We start from the raw sequence: 19,275 nt of genomic DNA on the forward strand, positions 1-19,275 counted from the left end.
AGTAACACTCAAAATGTTTATGATGGCCATAACTGAATAGAAGAATTATAGGTGATTGAATTTTTCCTCATTTTTTTTTTTTTTTTTTTTTTGGCCATCTTCCTAAAATTCATACTTCAAGGCAACCAGATATTTTGTTGTTGCTTTTCTGGCCTGTTATCGTTAGTATTACCAAGGCCAAACTACTTTTGAATATTGCACTACCCTGTCTGTGTAAATAAAATATTAACTTTGTCACACAGAGTTGTCAAGTGAGAGTGACATACAGTCAGCACTTAATAACACCTGTTGAATGAATAAATACATTCAATAAAATCTGTTTTCAGAAGGCACGATAATTAACATCAGTGAACAATGAAAACAATCACCAACCTCAGCTACCAACCCAATGAATTTTAACTGCTGTCAGGGCAACACAATTCCAATACAATGAGATCATTTGAAATCTTCAGTCATTTAACTGAAAACAGCTTTACGGAGAAATATGCATGTCTAAGAAGGGAAAACATTTCTTCCACAAATTCCGTGCGTTGTCTCCAATTCCACCCCTGTCGTCTACCTTCATGGTGACAGATGCATTCAGAGAAAGCACATTATTTTATTTACAAGCATGAGAACATGCCATACTAAAGATGCTCTGGCCTCAAAATAATGAATGAGAGTTATTTTGAAGATGTTAAAGGAAGGAACCTGCCATTACTGCTAATTCTTCCTGGAAAGGACGAATATGTTCTTAAAATGACGCGAAGGTAAAAGCGTCCATCCGCATGGCTCCCCTGTCCAGGGCAAACACTCCACAGGCTGTAGGGTGCTAGGATGTGCAAGCTGTCCACAGGTAGAGGACCTGACTTGCTTGATCTGCCAGGCACAGTGGGGCTCATGCATAAAAAAACAATCACCCTAGATTTCAGGTGGGGTTGTGATGAATTGCTCTAAACCTCTGAACACTGGCCAATCACTTCCTACTGTAAATCTCTTCAAGTTCCTCCAACCCTTTCGAGGCCAGTACCAGCAAGCACCCATTATAAGCTCCCCCAAAGCTGCAGAGGGCACATAGGGAAATGAAGAGGTGCTGCTGCCAGGGGGGAAAGCAGGGGAGATCTGAAACAGCCCCTCTACTTTCCTTAATCCCCAAATTTCTACAATAGCTGGTGGCATGCAGACGAAGAGATAATTATCTCAGACACAGCGTCTGAAATCAAAGGGAGGAGAGAGCAAGGCTGCTCCCTCCTCTGCCCAGGATTACACAGTTCTTTCTCCTGCAACCAGGGGGAATGGCTTCCTCTTTTAACCACAGCCAGCTGGTTTCCCAGAGGTGCCTAGTTAGGATTTACTGAGCACACACCCACTCCTTCCATTTCCATGCCGCACAGCACACAACTCGCTGCTGCCCTTGGGTGGGAAGGAGCTAAAGGGAGGGGGGGGGGGAATCCTGGCTCCAGGCCTGACAGTCCTAAAAATGCAGCCCTCGTCAACCCATTGTGGTCAAACTGGCGTCGCTGTTCAGACCCAGAGCTCCAAGCCAAAAACAGTTAAGTCTCACAAGATTCGAAGATGGCTTTGCCTTAAAGGAGGTCTTTTTCTTAAAAAAAAAAAAAAAAAAAAAAAGACATTCTGTCTGTTCGTGGATTTATTTTACAAGCACCATGCAGGCATAGCACATGCAATGAAGGCGTGCTCTCTCAGGCCCAGCTACAGAGCGGAGGAGGTGCTGTGTCTTAAGTTTCTGACTCCCACAACTTCGAGACATGGGCTTCTGTTAACCATAAAATAAAACCTAGCATTCCTAACATTGTTTCCACATAGCTTATGAATCCTTTCACAGAGAGAATAGGTCTAAAAGCCTCTGAACTATGACTCCAGACTAAACAAAATTATCTCATTTCGATGCTCAGAAAAACGGAAGGCATGGCTGTCAGACAATGCTCTGACAGTACCCCCACTGAGGTAACGATATCGTTCATTTAGCAATGCCAGATGCTGCTGGGGACAGTCACAAGAGCAAGTGCTTCATGCCCATATCCCTCAGTACCTGATGTAAGGAAGAAAAGATCTACTTGTGTTTGGGGTGTTGGGGCAACAGCCCTGTCTTTCTAAGCAACACATGCCCTTATCTGTTCACCAGAAGGTTGCTCAACAACTCCCCTTTCAGCCTCCTCAAAAGGCCTGAATTTGGGGACCAGAATTGGAAAACGGTGAAGTCAGAAACCAATGCTGGAAATTCAATGGAAGTGCTAGAGGCCTGGGTATCTCTCTCTGGAAAGCACAAGGAGAGAAGCCACTCCCATCACTCACTCACCTGCCTCTGGGCCTCGGCCAAGTTGAAGGGTAACATTCCTTCCTCTAGGGGAGCGATCCGCTCAATGTCTGCTAAGGTCATGCGCCTGGACAGAAAGCAAACAATGATGAAGTCCCAGATTTCTTAAATTTACATTATGGAATTCTAGAACGTTCCTTTTATCGCTTCCCTTATTTCAGCGTGGGCCTTCATTATTTGATGTCTGTCTCTCTTGCTGAAATCTCCCTACACCTAGCTCCTAACCTTATTTTATTAAACTAACTTAAAAAAAAAAAAAAGTCAACTTACCCCCTCGGCTCATATAAATCTGCTAACTGAAACAAGATGTCAACTTCCATGGGTGTAACCTGACCAAACTTCTGGGCTGCCAAAGCGAACTCCTCTGTATGGAAAAAGAGAGAGAGATTCAGAAAGATCAACGCTAAATTCAGTGTTCAGCCAAAGCGTTGGAGGAGTGCACATCACCACCGTTATCATGAAGTCGTCCCAGCTCCTTCTCCCTTTTGTTCAAAGGATGCAGAACTTCATCCCAACCACCACTGGGAGTAAAAGCTGGGTGACACTGACACTGAGGGTCCCCAAGTTACTTTTCTAGGTCGTTTTTTGTTTGTTTGTTTTTTTGTGAATCCTATTGAAATGCTGATAATATCTTCTTCAAGTTCACAGATCACTTTATACTATCATCAATACAGGCTTGTGGAACCCACATGTGTTTTTGAGGTCCACTGACCATTTAGCTTAAGTTCTTGTAAAAAAAAAAAAAAAACAAAACAAAAAAAAACAAAAAAAACAAAAAAACAAACAAACAAAAAAAAAAGAAAAGATTCAACAAATCCCGTATCTTCACTTCATTCAAAAGCTGTCATCTGTTTCTCAAAAAACTGCGTGTAGATTGCTTTGTTTGCTTTAGTTTGATCAAGGTCTGGATGACACACATCACCAATTAATTTACCAGTATGAATGGGATAGCAAATTCTACTATAAACTCCAGACAGACTGCCTTCCTCACTCCCTAAGACACTTGAAACAAACTTTCTGATAGGCTCACTCACCCTTTGTCACCTCCACGTCTTTCCTGTTGCCAGCCAGAGTACTGTAGATCTTCCTAATGAGTTCCATGTTGTTAAGGAGCGAATTAAATCCATTAAAATAGGAGAAGCTAACTTGATGGGACCTAGTGCCTCCAGCAGCCTTGCCACGTTGAAAACAAGAGAGAGACAAAAGATAAATAAATAAATAAATAAAAATAAAAAAGGCACAAAGGGCAAGAGGTTCCAAAAGTACATATATTTATCACTGCTTTGGAAGTAACGGGGAATGAATATACAACAAAACAAAACAAAACAAACAAACAAACAAAAAAACTCAATATTTTTCTTTCACTTTAGAAAAAAAAAAAAAAGCTAGAAGTGAATTTTAAAAGTGACTGCAACTAATCATGACCAGGACTTATACAAGACCTGGAAAACTAAATAAATACATGTGTAGGATTATAACAGGACCAGTAGTCATTTACAGAGTTCAAATTTCAGTTGGAAATGTTTTATAAGTTGGTTTATTTCATCTAATGAGCAAATCTTAAGGCCTTAAATACAGAAACGATAGCACGCACTTGCATGTGTTCACACAGGCAAAACTGCATTAGGTCGGTGCAGACATACTCTGAGAAGCATTTAGTGCACCCTTAATATCAAAAGTTGTCTTAGTACTTAAACCAGCAATAAATAATGACTTAAGTCCCAAGACTTTACATTGATGGACTAGCTAAAAGAACCACGTGTGCTCTGGTAAAATCTGAAGATGCTATGTGCCTAGGTAGATGTGGGTTGAAGCTGGTTGGAGTTCTAATAATCAGAATTTTTAAGGAAATATTTTTCTTCACAGGGGACAGGGAAAACAGATAGTATATCCTCTGTGAATGGAACTTCAGCTTGGGGTTTCAAATTCTATCCATCCTGAACAAGGCAAAATATTTTTATTAGGAAAAGCGCTTTTTTAAAAACAGCCACATAAATCTTCACTTAGTAATCATTCAAAAGAGCTGGCGTGAGGTCACCTGGGGTGGGGCGGGGCGGTGTGGGGCCCGGGTGGGGTGAGATTAACATGGAGCCAGAATGGGAAAGGCCAGGTATTGGAAACGAAGCACCAGGAAACAGAGAGACTTGAAAGGCCCATGGTCAGCACTGTGGGGAACGCAGACAGCTGTGAACACACAGTTCAGCAAAGGGAGAGTTTCCAGACATGCGGCTCCCAAATCCAGGAATCAGCTAGAAGCTTTAACATTTAGATACTGAGATGTAGCTAGCCATCGGTAGTAAAGCACAGGCCTACAGGAAATCTGGATTCCATCTGTAATGATCTTCTCTGGTGATCTAGATTGTCCATGGCCAAGGCCTGGAACCACTACCACGCGTGCTTCATGACACCTCGGAGTTCCAAGAGGCAGTAAGGACAACAGCTGGACATCCTTTGGGATGGGACAACTATGACACATAATGGCAGGGACCTGCCAGTCACAAGCACCACTACAACCCCAGCAGACACCAAGTGACATGTAAGCGTTAGACCTTCGGATCTATCTGTGACCCCAACCAGACATCCAAGTGTGCATGTCTGCCTGCCTGCGTGTTTCTTTTCCCTTAAATTAGAAACACAAAAATCAGCAAGTTGACATATCTTAAAAAATAAGGCAAAATGAAGATGAAGTCATAAATTATTTTTGTTGTACCTCTTTCTTTCTAATTAGTTATTAACAGATGGACCCTCTGTATTCATGAATTCTACCTATGCAGATGGAACCAAACAGAATTTTGCAAAGATTTTGGGGCGGGGATTGCATCTGCACTGAGTATGCACAGATGTCTTCCCTTGGAATTATTCCCTGACCAGCACAGCAAAACAAAGACTTAAAAAATACTGTACTAGATGTTACAAATAATCTAGTCATGATTTAAAGTAAGAGAAAATACTTGTACATTATATCCAAAGAGATATCACTGTGAAGAAATGATCTGAGGGCCTGCATTTGACTTTCGAATTTGATAGCACCCTGCTACAGGCCTCCAGGGACAGTAAGAAACAACTGAACACAACCCCAAAACATACAATGCAGTCAGTCAATTAACCTACCCACTAAAACGAACCATGATATATTTTGGTTTGCATAATATACATGATCACATTAGTGTTTTGAACAGAACAATTCACAAGAACTGTTCTTCATTATTCCAGTTTACTTAGCACAAATTAGGGAGAATAAACTACTTCATTAGGACAATGCACAACTTACAGCTACTAGACATTCTTCAACAAAAGGAGTCAGGACATGGGGACGGATGGTGACCATGATGTTCCGGAAGTCAATGGCTGAGACTTTGCCCGTCTTGCCATTGTCTCGTTGCACAAAGGCTTGCTTCGCATGCTCCAACTGTATTTCCTACCGTGAGAAAAGGTAAAATAGTTAATTTATGTCTCTTTCTTACTGCAAATGACTGCTCACTTTTAAATCAGACAAAAGAAATAAGCCTACATCGTGATTTCCACAGGCCCCACCTGCCTGTTTAAATGTTCCCCCTAAACTACTTTTTCCTTTGAAAGAAAAGAACACTTTTCAGAGCAGTGAATATAAAGTTAATAAAGTACCCTGCGGTTTTAAACCTTCCACTCAGCAGAAACAAGAGCCAGGCATGGTGGCACATGTCTGTGATTTCAGCACTTGGGAAGCAGAGATGGGGAGATCCAGCTGAGAGAGAGTCGCAGACACATTGTGGCTCTGAAGTCAACCTGGGTTGTGTGAGAAAGCCCTGTGTCTAAGTTACTGTTCTAATGCTATGAAGCAGCACCAAGGCAACGCTTACTTATTTATATATATAAAAAAAGCATTTAATTAGGGGCTTGTTTACAGCTTCAGAGGGTTAATCTAAAACAGTCAGTCATGGCAGCAGAGCCGCAGCCGAGAGACTTTACATTCGCATCTGCAGGCAGAGAGAGGCACGGGGCCAGGGATGGCCTTTTGAATCCTCAAAGCCCAACCCCAGCAACATCCCTCCTCTGACAAGGTCACGCCTCCTAATCCTTTTCAAACAGTTCCAGTAACCGGGGACCAGGCATGAGCCTCTGGGGGCCCTTTCTCATTCAAACCACCACACAACATTTCAAAAGAAGGAAGAGAAGGTAGGAAAGCAAGACAAGAAGGAAAAGAAATAGGGGGGAAAAAAAAGATCAAAGGAATCAAATCAGGTCCCTTTCTTCCAGGACCTGAGATATGAAGAAAATTAAAAAAAAAAAAAAAAAAGAAGTTTGGTAGCTTCAAAGGTCTGGTTAGACCCAGCAAGCAGTTGTGGCCACATGCTAATATGTAAGCACATGACGACTTAACAACACTGAAGGAATGGTCTCTGCTGGAAGGCGCTAATCCTCACCACTGGCACTACTGATACTTGGGGCAGGTTAAGTCATTGTCACAAAAGGCTGCCCTGTGCCTGTTGATCCTCCCAGTAGCTGCTGGTAACTTCCCCACCCAAGGCCATGAGGGTCAAAAACAATGCCACATAGAGCCCTGTGTACGAGAATAAGAAACAGGAGAGTTTGTGCATCAGAGGAGGAAACACCACAGCAGCACACTTGGATCTATAATTCATAGGGCCAAACTCCAACAAGAGTCATAGCTCTCTACTGCTATGCCCAGGAGACAAGGGTAGGCATAAAAAAAACAAACATTGCTTCCCATTGAGGCCCACTTCGCACTACTTCTGCAGAAAGCCGTGTTATCCCCTTCGGCAGCACCTTGCCTACCTTCCGAACGGATCTCAGAAAGCTAATCTGCATGAAACTTACATGTATCTCCAAAGGGCTATCAAGGATTTCAAATTATCTAAGATGAAATGGGGTTTCACTGGTAAGGAAGCCATCTCTTAGCTTTGGTAACAAGGTGGCACTCATCGTTCTATGGGTTATTGTAATTTGAAGCGACAGGAGTCACATGTTTCTGTGAAGTTGACTCCCTGTTTTCCTTGCCCTGAATGAGAGATAGGACAAAATGTGATTGACAAAGTATTAATAATGACGGGACCTGGGTAATAAATACAGTCATGAGCTATGCTTTCCTGTCTCATTTTCTGTACTTTAAAAATAGAATTTTAAAGATTAATTACTAAGTAAGAAAATGGTCATTATCTTATTGACTGTTTCTCCTTAGTTACCTATAGCATTTGCCACTTTCAGTGTAGGGCACCCAGATGAACCTTTGTGGGCCCACACCCTTCTAGAGCCCTGCACCTGATCTTTACCTAAGATGTGCCCCCATCCCACCCTGGCCCCCATCCCACCCCGGTCCTCATCCCACCTCGGTCCACATCCCACCTCGGCCTCATCCCACCCCAGCCCCCATCCCACCCCGGTCCCCACCTCGCCCCGGTGGTCCGCAGATGATGCTCTCTGCCTGAAATGTCAAAGATTTCTTACGAGCTAAGGATTACTGCCTGCCTCCAAATCTCCCACTCCTACCTGCTAGACCAGAATTTCTAAGGATATATCCTGGATGTATCTTACAAAGGCCCTAAAATTACACATCACTAACCCCACTATTAATGTCCCCACCCAGGACTCAGCTTTGGTCCCTCTGCAGGCTTCAAAGCTTAATTATTGGCAGGTTGGTTTCCCAGTGACACCACCTGAAAAAGCCGTCATTTTCAATTCTGTAAGCTCCCTTTCTCCCAAGTGTGAAGCGGTTGCCAAATTATGTTCCCCGAGTTTTTAAAAGTTCACTCGGATGAATCTTTCCTTCTCTGACAGCAGTGGTTCGCTGCTTCCTCAGACTTGGCTTAGGCTCTCTGATGGTCCTCCCCGTCGGCCTCTGACCACAGCAGTCCACCTCGCATGCAAACGAGGCGTCACCTTTCAAAGTCCCAGATCCAGCCTCCTCTATCCTCAGGGGACTGATCCCGTGGTCTGAATCACCGAGGCCGATCTCCGATGGAAGGAGCTCAGGGTTCTGAGGGAAGCATTCGGAGCAAAGTCTCTGCCATACAGATGCTTTATGCAACAGGAAAACTCATCTCGGCCTCTGCACTAAACATCGGAGCCCTGTCACGTGGCTCCAGAGATGAGCATGTTTGGAGATAATATTCCCCCCCTATATCAGAAACAGAGGTGACACTTTGCTTTCCTGCCTCTGCCATGGATGAAGTGACGCATTCTGCTTATGTTTTTCCCAAGCTGTGCTGTTACCGTTCTAGGTACAACGGACACTCTGAGACAGACATTATCAATGACAGGCAGTCCGTTAAGCCAACTGAATGAACAAATCAGGATCTATTCAACGAAAATGGAGTTGTCTATCCAAGAGCCTCCAATTCAACAGGAAAAAAAAACCTAACTGCTCAAGACACGGAGTGGAAAAAAATGACCACAGTAGGTATTCCATTGAAAGCAAAGACCACAGTAGGTGTTCAGTTGCGTGGAAATGAAGGAGCACCGTTCTCAGACACACTGTCAGTGCTATGGAAAGCCAAGGTTGCTCGGAGCAACAGCAGCGGTGGTGCCTTGTGGGTAGTTTCTATTTTCCTAGTTAGAACTCAGCCTTTAGGATCCAGAAGCAGGTTCATATGCCACAGCCAACCCTTCTCCTCACAGAGCAGAAACCCAGAACATGAAGACCAGCTTGTCTGGAATGGCAAAGGGAAAAAAAGATACCAAAGGTTGTAGAAGGCCCATGACGGCCACACCACAAAAGAGGGGGTATGTTTGTGGTGGGAACGTATCTATAAAGGGGATATTTCTTCCTTTGCTGACTGCATAGTTTCAACTGGAGAGTTGGCTGCAGGGATTCTACAGACAGGCAAAATAAATAAATAAATAAAAATAAATAAATAAAAAATAAATAAATAAAAACAAAAAATAAACACAACAGCAAAAACAGCTCCTTTAATCCTGACGATGAGAAAATTGAGAGCTCATTTTTTAACAGCTCCTAAAAACTGGAGATATTAAAATTCCATGCTTGAACTTGAAGCTATACCAGTGAAGATGGTTTGGGCTGGTTCTTCTATGTAAGCTATATCACTAAAATCAGGGCCTGCTCCCACCCCAGCACGTGAGGGCAGGTCCTGACATGTAACCTAGGCTTGACCAACCTTGCCTCCTCAGAATCTTCTTCCCTCGGGTAGCGCCATCGGATGCCTCACACAGGTCATAAGCATTAACCTCACTCCATCCACGGAGGGAGCTGAGGTCCCCCTGCCAGGGGCAGCAAAGCTGGAACTCAAGTCTGGGTGCTCCTTACACAACCATCCACACACACACACACACACACACACACAGTGCCTGCTTGTTACCTGACCGTGGTGCATGGGAAACCCTGGAGAACCTACGTTAGGGAACTTGACCAAAACCACACTCGACACTTAGCCATCTAAAAACTACAGAAGTATTTTATTTTATGTTACTCTATGTATTTATTTAAGCCTGGGCTGGGCTCAAACTTTCTACATAGCCAAAAAAAGACCTTAAACATCCTTTCCAGTCCCCCTTCCTGCTGAGTACTGAGATTATGGGCATGTGCCATCTGCCCAGGTTATTAGCATGCTGAAGACTGGACCCAGGGCCTCGTGCCTGTTAGCTAAGCCTCTACCAAGTGGGCTACATCCCCAGGCTTCTATATTACTCTTTATGCTCTAGATTTTGTCTGTGCCTGGTTTTTTGAGAATATAATAACATTCCTAAGTTTCCTTTAAGGCAAAAAACAATGTGTCCAGAACGCCTGGATCTCCTCACTGATCGCCACAGGGAGTGCAAGGTCAACACATAGAGAGAGTCGATTCTCCCCTCAGGTTCTACAATCCTTTCAGCCCTTTACACCTCCATCCCCCCCGGGAGTGGGGGATGGAGGTGTAAAGGTGGGCGAGGGTGGGGAAGCCTGTAGGGCCAAACGTACAGACAACTCTGCAAACATTAAATTCAAGAATGTGCTAGCTTTGAAATAAAGACTGGGCTTAGTACCCACGACACAGTGACTTAAATCCCTCCACACTATCTCTGTAGCTACTGAAGAATATCTAACGCATCAGTAAGGGCCACCAAGAGGTTGGTGCTTCCTATATGAGTAGCAGAAGGGACAAATGTGGGAAGGAGAACACAGTTGATAACACTCATTTCCTAAGGAAGAGAACAATGGGAGAACTGTCATTATAATAAAGTATTTACAGGTTAACAGACTGGCAGGGAAGGAGCCAGGGAAGAGCCAGGGAAGGAGCCAAGTCACCTCTCTGTATTTCTTTTAAAAAGAAAATCAATGGGAAGAAGATACTGGGGTAGGTTGCAGCACAATACACTAGTCTCTCACTTATAAAACTGCTGAGCGATGAAAAGAGACATCTCCCACAAGCATGTGTCACTGTTAACATTTTAACTCTGGGCAAAGGGACACCTGTCACAGATTTCACTTTCCGTTGATGGAGGGGAGTGGCAGCCCCAATGACAGAAGACTGTAATGCACTATGACACTACTTACTACATGGCGGAGCTCAGGTGAGCTAGCTGGTGTCTTAGGCCCCAAGGCTTTCTCTACAAGATGCATACACCAGGGCCTGCTGTCTGGGTTATGCGTGACAGATACTTGGTAAGTGATAGCTTTGATTTCTGTCGAGGTGAAGGGCTTAAACAACTGTAAAGTCCTTTCTAATCCAGAACCGCTGAGTCATGAGAACCAGTCACAGGCACAGAATGATGGACACATGGACATACAGACACATGGGCAGGGCAGGGAATCACAGTAGCAGCTCAACCCTAAACATTTACTGCTGGACTAAGGTTGAGGCAGGGTTTTATTGAAGCCTTGTAATAACTTATCTTCATTTTACAGAAAGACACATGAATCGGGGCCCGGGGGGTGGGAGGGTGGTTAAGTTACTGACTCAAAGTCACACAGCAGCTGAGCTGAGACGCACACTGAGGATGGTGTGACTCCAAGCTGACAGTCCTCATGGCTGGGCCACCCTGCTCTGGGAAGGATCACAGTGGGATCATAAGCTAACTTGGACCCCAACAAGAAAAATGAATTTCAGCAGAGCTTTGAGTGAGCTTTTGAGTGAGCTTTGAGACAGCCCTGTTGGAAAAGTGATTTTTACTCATCCCCCTCCCCCAACACACACACACACACACACACACACACGCACACGCACACGCACGCACACGCACATGCATGCGCACGCGCGCGCACGAGAGCAATGGGAAGACTCTATGATGATAATTCGGATGCTAAAAAGGTGAAGCAGGTTCTGTCTCTAAAGAATTCTCACCTAGGATGACAAGGAGAAAGAAGACTCCAACACAGATTAAAAATACTTTCATCTGTGAGAGAGATGCAATGGGTGGCCATAATGAGAAACAGAGTGGACACTATGTTAAAAACAAAAGTTAAGCTTTCTATAAAAGGAACACTGAAAGTACCTGGGAAACTCATACGGGCTGTGAGTCAGGAGAAATAGAAGGCAAACCTGTGCTGAGGGCATGCTTCGCGCGGGGGCTTTGCCCTCTCAAACTCTCAATACCTAGTCAGATGTATGCTAACACCACCTGACTGGGAGCCACAGTCTTGATAAGCAATTGGCTGTTTGTTTTGAAAGGATGTCTATTTAAAAAGAGAGAGAGAGAGAGAGAGAGAGAAGAGAAGAGAAGAGAAGAGAAGAGAAGAGAAGAGAAGAGAAGAGAGAAAACTAGAAGCAAAAAGTATAATTGTAGAAAGAGAGGCTGATGGTCTCGCAGTACTCAGGTAGAGGAGGCAACAAAGATCAAATTGATACTCCAACTGAGTACAGAAAATGAAAGAAGAGGCCTTAGAGGAGGGGGAAACAACAAAGGATCAAAGAACCCGAACAACATGAGAAGGCAGCAAGCTGGAGAGAGAAGGCACACCAGCCTGGGAGAGGAGTACTTCTGTGCCAGGCCAGGGATGCTGGCTAATGTCAGACAGTTTGCAACAGGAAAAGAGGGGAAGAACACAGACGACCCACGACACAGACCAGGACCTCTGTTATCTAAGGCCAGAAGGTCCCAGCCAGGCCATCTGCAGCCATCTCTAAGGCCCTTCCGCTCAAGCTCCAGTGGATGTCTCGTTTCCCTCTACTCTGCTGTATAAGGAGTAATGGAACAGGCTTTTATCGAAGCAGATTCCAAAGGCTTCAGCACGCCCATTCCGAGTGCTGTAGGGAAAAAGTCCAACTCCTCAAAATTGCTACCTGTACAGAAAGAAACGTATACAGGGGTTACCCTGCTTCGGGTCTAAATTCATGCTTCTAATAGTTCCAGGCCTGCCATTTCTTTAATAATCTCCAATTTTCAAGTGGGCATATTTTGAATGTAAAAAATTCTTTTCACCTCTATTCAGAAATGCCAGTACATTTGTGCTTTAAGCCTGAGAACAATTTATCCGGCAGAACATCAACAACAACAAAAGTCTACAAAACAAACAGCAGATTCACTTGAGCTATAAAGCAAAGACCGTGAAAAGATAAAATGAAACGAACTAAAACCCGGTTCATTTTTACTTTTGTGTTTTCAAAACTTGAAAAACACATACAATTTTAATAAAAACAGAGTCAAATTTTTTTTAAAAAAAAATCTGTGGTGGTAGAAAATTCCAGTCAAAATGAAGGTGACTATGAAAACGAAGACTAAAATGAATAAGGAATGTTTGCCCAGCTCTCTAAGCTATTTAATGTAAGTATCCCTAAATTTTCATAATTTTAAGCTAATTTGAAAATAACCTGAATTAAGATCAGGATGAACACATGTAAGTGTATGTATTCATGAGCGGTATGTTTGCACATGTGTGTGAACATGCGTGCACAAAGGTCAGAGGAAGATGTCAGGAACCTGCTCTACTATTCCCTGGCTTATTCCTCAGAGACAAGGTCCCTCAGTACCTAGGCTGGCAGTCAGCAAACCTTCACCACCCTCCTGTCTCCGGCCCCTACCACACTAAAATTACCGCCATACGCACAGCTGCCCATGGCTTTTTACATGTGTGCTGGGATCTGAAGTCACGTTGTCATCTTTGCACAGCAAGCACTCTGACACACTGAGCCATCCACCTCTCCAGCTCTCCCATATCTGCGCACATTTTAAAATGAGGGGGGAAAAAGCAACAGAGAATGAGTTTATAGACAGTGAAGGCATTTCCATTCTTCTGGTTTGGGAAATATTAAAAAAGAAAATGCCACATCCCCGTCCTCCATCCAGCTACTCTCTGCCTGCCAACTCTCTGGTGGGGCCGGAGCTCCCTTTGCTGACACGCCAGCCCCCTGTAACAACTGCCCACCCTGTGCATGGTCGGCCACCATAACACCCAACAACCTGGGAGAAACAAAACTCTAGAAGCTTATAATTAGCAAGTCAGATTTATATATCAATAAATTCTCAACTTATAAGATGCCCACATAATAATTTCAGGGCCAACTGATAATGGTACAAGCTGCCCAGTTAGATTAGACAAGTTATCCCTATTATTCTGTTCTTTATGATATCATATCTACCTGTGGCTATTTAAAGCCATGCTGGCTCTGGATCTTCTTTCTGTCAGTCCGTCCTCTATCTTGTTTTACTTTTTTCTCTCACTCAAGTTCTCTCTCTCTCTCTCTCTCTCTCTCTCTCTCTCTCTCTCTCTCTCTCTCACTTTTAGCTCCGCTTCCCTTTTCCCTGTCCAATCACAGGCTTCATGCTGCACTAATATTTTAGTGTAATTGGACCCGAAAAATCCTGCCACATTCTTCACATCTCATAATCATGAATTTGGCCACGCAATTCCATTTAAAGGCTCATGGTGAAATTCTGCCCCTAGTTCCTTGGGTTGAACCATCAGGAAGAGTCCTCAGAAACCATGCCAACTCATCCTTCTCATATAAGGCAATACCATGATGGAAAACAAGACCAGTGCGTCTCTATGTTCCCTTGCTTGTATGAGTTCCTGCTCAATTTCTCAGTGAGTAGCGGCTGGTGAGATGCTAGATGAAGTGTTTGCTCTCAGCAGGGTGTTACTGTAAAAGCCAGCTCAAGCTGTTCAACAGGAGGGCAGGCTGACCAACCCTGGAGATAACAACAGTGAATCTTGATTTCCTTTATCCCAAACGTAAAAGTGTCGGAAAAATGAAATCTAACTATCCAAGTGAGCTGGATTCCACATGGATGCCAAAGTAGGTATTTTCTGTAGAGCAGGGCAAGCAATGTCAGCTTTCTGTACTCTTCATTTGTCTTTGGAACCCTAAGGTTATTGCAATTATAAACCAGACCCAACACGCATTACATATTCTGCCAGTAGCAACTTACAATCAATAGGAATAGGTTCACACGTTGCAAACCAAAATACCGATATGGTCTCTGGTTATCAAGAATTTATAGTCTTGATACTTTCATTAACCCCAACTTCAAACAGTAAATATTTGAGATCTGCTTGCAGCTTCAGGACACTATCAAGTATATGTACATGGCAACAATCTCCACGTCTGTCCACGAGTCTCTCACAGCTTGTCATCTCTGTGCCTGTCAGCTCTTTGACCAAGGCCTCTTGACAAACCTTGCCTGTTCAACAAAAATGGATTCAAGAATGACCTGTCTCCTGTAAGGGGTGATAACAACACAATACAAGTAGAAAACAGAGAGGTAACTGATATCTACACACTGAATCAGGTGAAAACACAATTTCCAAGTTCCCCAGAGTCTGTCTGTCTTTTTTTCCTTCTTGCTTCCTTCCTTCCCTCCTCCTCCTCCTCCTCCCTCTCTTCTTTTTTGGTGGTGGTGGTTTGTTTTGAGACAGGGTTTCCCTGTGTAGCCCTGGTTATCCTGGAACTCACTCTGTAGACCAGGCTGGCCTCAAACTCAGAGATCCGCCTCCTGAATGCTGGGATTAAAGGTATGTATTACCAACCAGCTTCCAAGTTTTTCTTAGCAATCTCAGATAATATCCAAATCTATCTGTAAAGCATACATAACGTCAAAGCTGTGCTTTAGGAGATGAGAAGAGGCAGGCAGGCGTCTTACAGAAACATGCCTATTGGCCTCTACTTCTAGGGCTGGAGAGACAGCTGCCGGTGGTTCCCTTGAGTTCAAGGCCAGCCGGTGGATATGGCAAACTCTAAGCCTATCAGAAATACCCTGTCACAGAAAGAAACCTGAAAAACACATACTTAAAAAATGCTCACTTTATAACATTTACACATGCATGCCACTCTTCATGAAGTGGAGATGAAAGAATTACACATAATATATATATATATATATATATATATATATATATATATATATATATATATATAGAGAGAGAGAGAGAGAGAGAGAGAGAGAGATCAGCCATCCCTGTCCTAGTATAAAGGGAGGAATTTATGTGTCCCCTAGTGTCTTCTGAAGTCCTTCTCCAGAATTGAGGAACAAGAATCCAAAAAGTGGGTTTTCTGTCCCTGTTGTTCAGTCCTGTATCTGTGGAATCCATACACAAAGTACAGACAAGAACATATAAGCTCACCATACAAGCTCTGACAGACACCAATGACCTTGGTGAGTCACTTATTGAAAACAGGCATATTTGCTTCAATAGAGCGCAGATTTTATTAAATAAAGGGGAAAAATAAACTGGAGCCCGCAGAGAGTGGTAGAGCTGAGCAATCTGCACACAAGCATGGCTACCATCCCTGCTGGCTTGAACCAGCTGAGGTCTTTCCTGGGAACATCAGTATTTCACTCTGTCCCTGAGGCTCCGTCTGCTTCATCAGACGGGCTAGAGTATGCATGGTGATAGCTTTCACGTCTCAAATAGCCAAGCATCTCTGTGCTCGGACAACCATGACTACAGCCAGGGAGCAGTGCCTACCTTTCTGAGCTCAGCCTTAGAGCGGGGAGAATGGGTGTACCTGACAAAGCAGAAGTCTCAAACACAGGAGACCAAGCTCACTGCCCTAGGGGTTCCACTGCTGTGATAAAATACCAGGACCAGGGGGCAAGTTGGAAAAGAAAAGGTTTCATCACTGAAGGAAGTCAGGACAGGAACTGGAACTGGGCAGGAACCTGTAGGCAGGAGCTGATGCAGAGGCCATGGAGGGTTGCTGCTTAATGGCTTTCTCCTCATGGCTTGTTCAGCCTGCTTTCTTATAGAACCCAGGATCACCAGTTCAGGGGTGCCCTACCCAAATGGGACTGGGCACTCCCACATCAGTCACTAATTTTAAAAAGTGCATTACGGCCTGATATACTGGAGGAATCGTCTCAACTGAGGTTCCCTCCTCTCATTTGACTATAGCTTGTGTCAAGCTGGCATGAAACCAGGCAGCACACACTCTTATGTATTTCAGAAGCTAACTGAATCCAGTACCAATCCCAGGGAAGAAGAAAAAGGGCCCGAAGAAGGGGCTTGAAGTTCAAGCTGCCTGGAGCCAAGGGCTTAGAGGGAGCCAATGAAACATCTGAAACGAAGAGCAGTGACTCAAGAAGTCCTCAAACCCAGCACTGATGGGAAAGCCTATCCATTCATCTACTCATTCTTCTGAGGCTAGAGCTGGTTTTAAAGCAAAGTCCTTGACAGTATCATTGGGTGCTATAGTCACTTTAAATTAGTACAAGTTTAAGGCATTTCTTCTTGCTCCAAAGGCAAAATCATCCCGCGAACGCATGACACTGTGGGACGTTCCCACGAACCACCATGGGTTAGAGTCAAGTTTAAGCAAATGCTGGAACCGGAAGCTTCAGCTGCAAGCCATTCCTGAATCATCTAATCTTGGACTAAGGCTCCCCACCTCTTTCGGAAGGCCAAAAGACTGCTGTGGGTAGTTACCGTTGACTGGATGCAGCCTGGTTGACACTAACTGAAAGGTGGTAATGAGATTATCCTTACTACTGCTAACCGCCCACTCAAACTAGAAGTTAATTACGCTGTGTTCCACAAAGTTAAGTTGAGGCATCTTTCTCAGTAGCATTATTACAATTATTCCTCATCAAATAAACTCTACCTCCTACCGTGTGTCCAAGTCCTGGGTAAACAGTGGTAAGAATCTACCTCATATTCCCTTCCCCACCTAAATTACTGAGCTAGGTTTCTGTGTATAGAGAACTGGAACCAGAGATTCACAGACATTAACATGCTTAGCAAAGAAAGAATAAAGCCAGAGGTGAGGTATCTTGTCTTTACATTTTACTTTTCTGGGTATGAATACGTGTGTTTGTTGCGGGGTCGGGGTGGTGGTGTCACTCCTATCCCAGCCTGGCCTTGAAGCTGCAGCAAACGTTTTTCCTGCCTCAGCCTCTGGGGTGCTGAGATTACGGGTTTGACCCACCAGGCCTGTTCAAAGGATCTATGAAGCTTTGTCCGGAAAGTAACAGCAAATTCTGTGTATATTAGTAACATTATGAAAAATTTAATAGAGAGTCAGGGAGATGGCTCAATCCAATGGCTCTGAGTGCATGCAATATCTAGAAAACCATGATAAGGTAATTAATAAAGTACAGCAGAGTGGGGCCCGCTTGACCCCAGACCTGAGCACAACCGACACCATGTTAAAGGCACCGATCTAACCTTAAATCCCAGCACGTAGGCCCTGACGCCTGCCAAAACAGGAACAAGGACCAATCCCTCACCTGGTTGATAGTTCCAGGATCCAGGAAAGTCCCCAAATATACTTACTAACCTTGTCTTTTGGCTTCTTGTAGTTCTGCTCCTTGCCAACTGAAGTGTGGCCATAGGATATGGATTTTTTTTTTTTTTTTTTTTTTGCATAAAAGACAAAAAAATTGTGAGGATCTGAGCTGCACGCTTTGGTTAAGATTCCTTGTGTAGCCGTAGCGACTGGCCAGAAATAAAGAGCTCCTATACTGTCTTAAGAGTGTTCATGTGTGTTGTCTGGTGAGCAGCTGGCAGGTGGAGTTAGGTAAATTCCTGGGCTTGGTATATACACACACACACACACACACACACACACACACACACGCACGCACACACTCTGAAAAGCCTAGAAGAGCAGCACGTTTAAACACTAACTGGCTATAGACAGGAGGCAGTGCATAAGCATGGATGCCGAGAAGTGCCTTTAAAGCGGTAACACTGGAGGGGATGTGGCTGTCCCCATCCCCACCTCTCTATCCCGGCTCTGTCTCAATCCCCTGCATTGGCGAGACCTGGGGAAAGTTCAAACAAACAAACAGAGGGATTGAGATACTAACAACACTTCTGGTAACAAAGAACTGAGGGCAATTCTCCAGGCAGATTTCCTCCTGGCTCAGAGATGAATGATCCCAAGAGAAACATTGATTTTTTAACTAACAGATTTTGTAAAAGAAGTAAGGTTGCTGAAGAAAGTAAATGAGTTAATAAAAACCCAAAAGAAATGAACTCTTTATAGAGATTTGTCTACCAATAGATATTGATCCCCAGTGACTAAACATAGTGGTGTAAATTAAAATATTTTTTAAACGACACTCGAAGAGGAAAACCCAGACATAATCATAATTTTATTTTTTTAATTCATTCTTAGTTATTTTAGAAGAGATGAGATTCATTATATCATTATCATAGCATAAGAACAGTATAATCATATTTAAAAATACTGTCGGGCTGATCTCATCATTGGTCCAGTGATCCGATCACAGGAGAGGGAAAGAAGAGGCGTGGGAGGGACAGAGCTAGCTTAGCAGAGGTGCTGGAAAGCCAAGGCCCTCACAGCAGGCCGCACAAGCACACAAGGTGTGGCAGCACACACAGTGGCAGTCTCTAAAGACCAACCCAGGAAACAGATTCCAAAGCAGCCGGGTTGATTCCAATATGCAGCAATTGGAAACTCAGTGGCTTAATCTATAAAAGATCTCAGAGGAAACAATTTCACAGTTAGCGACAGACAGCTGCATTTTCTCAAGGAAAAAAAAAAAAAAAAAAACACAATATTTGTGCATCGTGGGACAACCAGGCACAGATCCCAGTTGCAATTCTGATTTTTGCTTTCTCA

At 43.8% G+C, this 19,275-nt stretch overlaps 1 protein-coding gene across 2 annotated transcripts in view; it reads right to left on the minus strand.

The window, feature by feature from the left end:
* The window catches only part of Slc25a13 (solute carrier family 25 member 13), a 179,779-nt gene that overhangs the window by 69,710 nt on the left and 90,794 nt on the right, over positions 1 to 19,275 (minus strand). For both annotated transcript variants that reach the window (XM_021189155.2, XM_021189161.2), the window contains exons 6-9: positions 5,589 to 5,735; positions 3,352 to 3,490; positions 2,588 to 2,681; positions 2,300 to 2,384 (exon numbers count right to left, since the gene is read on the minus strand). In XM_021189155.2, the coding sequence (XP_021044814.1) occupies positions 2,300 to 2,384; positions 2,588 to 2,681; positions 3,352 to 3,490; positions 5,589 to 5,735 (465 nt within the window). The remainder of the gene's footprint in view (positions 1 to 2,299; positions 2,385 to 2,587; positions 2,682 to 3,351; positions 3,491 to 5,588; positions 5,736 to 19,275) is intronic.

The sequence above is a fragment of the Mus pahari genome, chromosome 2, assembly GCF_900095145.1.
Source record: "Mus pahari chromosome 2, PAHARI_EIJ_v1.1, whole genome shotgun sequence".
Lineage (NCBI taxonomy): Eukaryota > Metazoa > Chordata > Mammalia > Rodentia > Muridae > Mus > Mus pahari.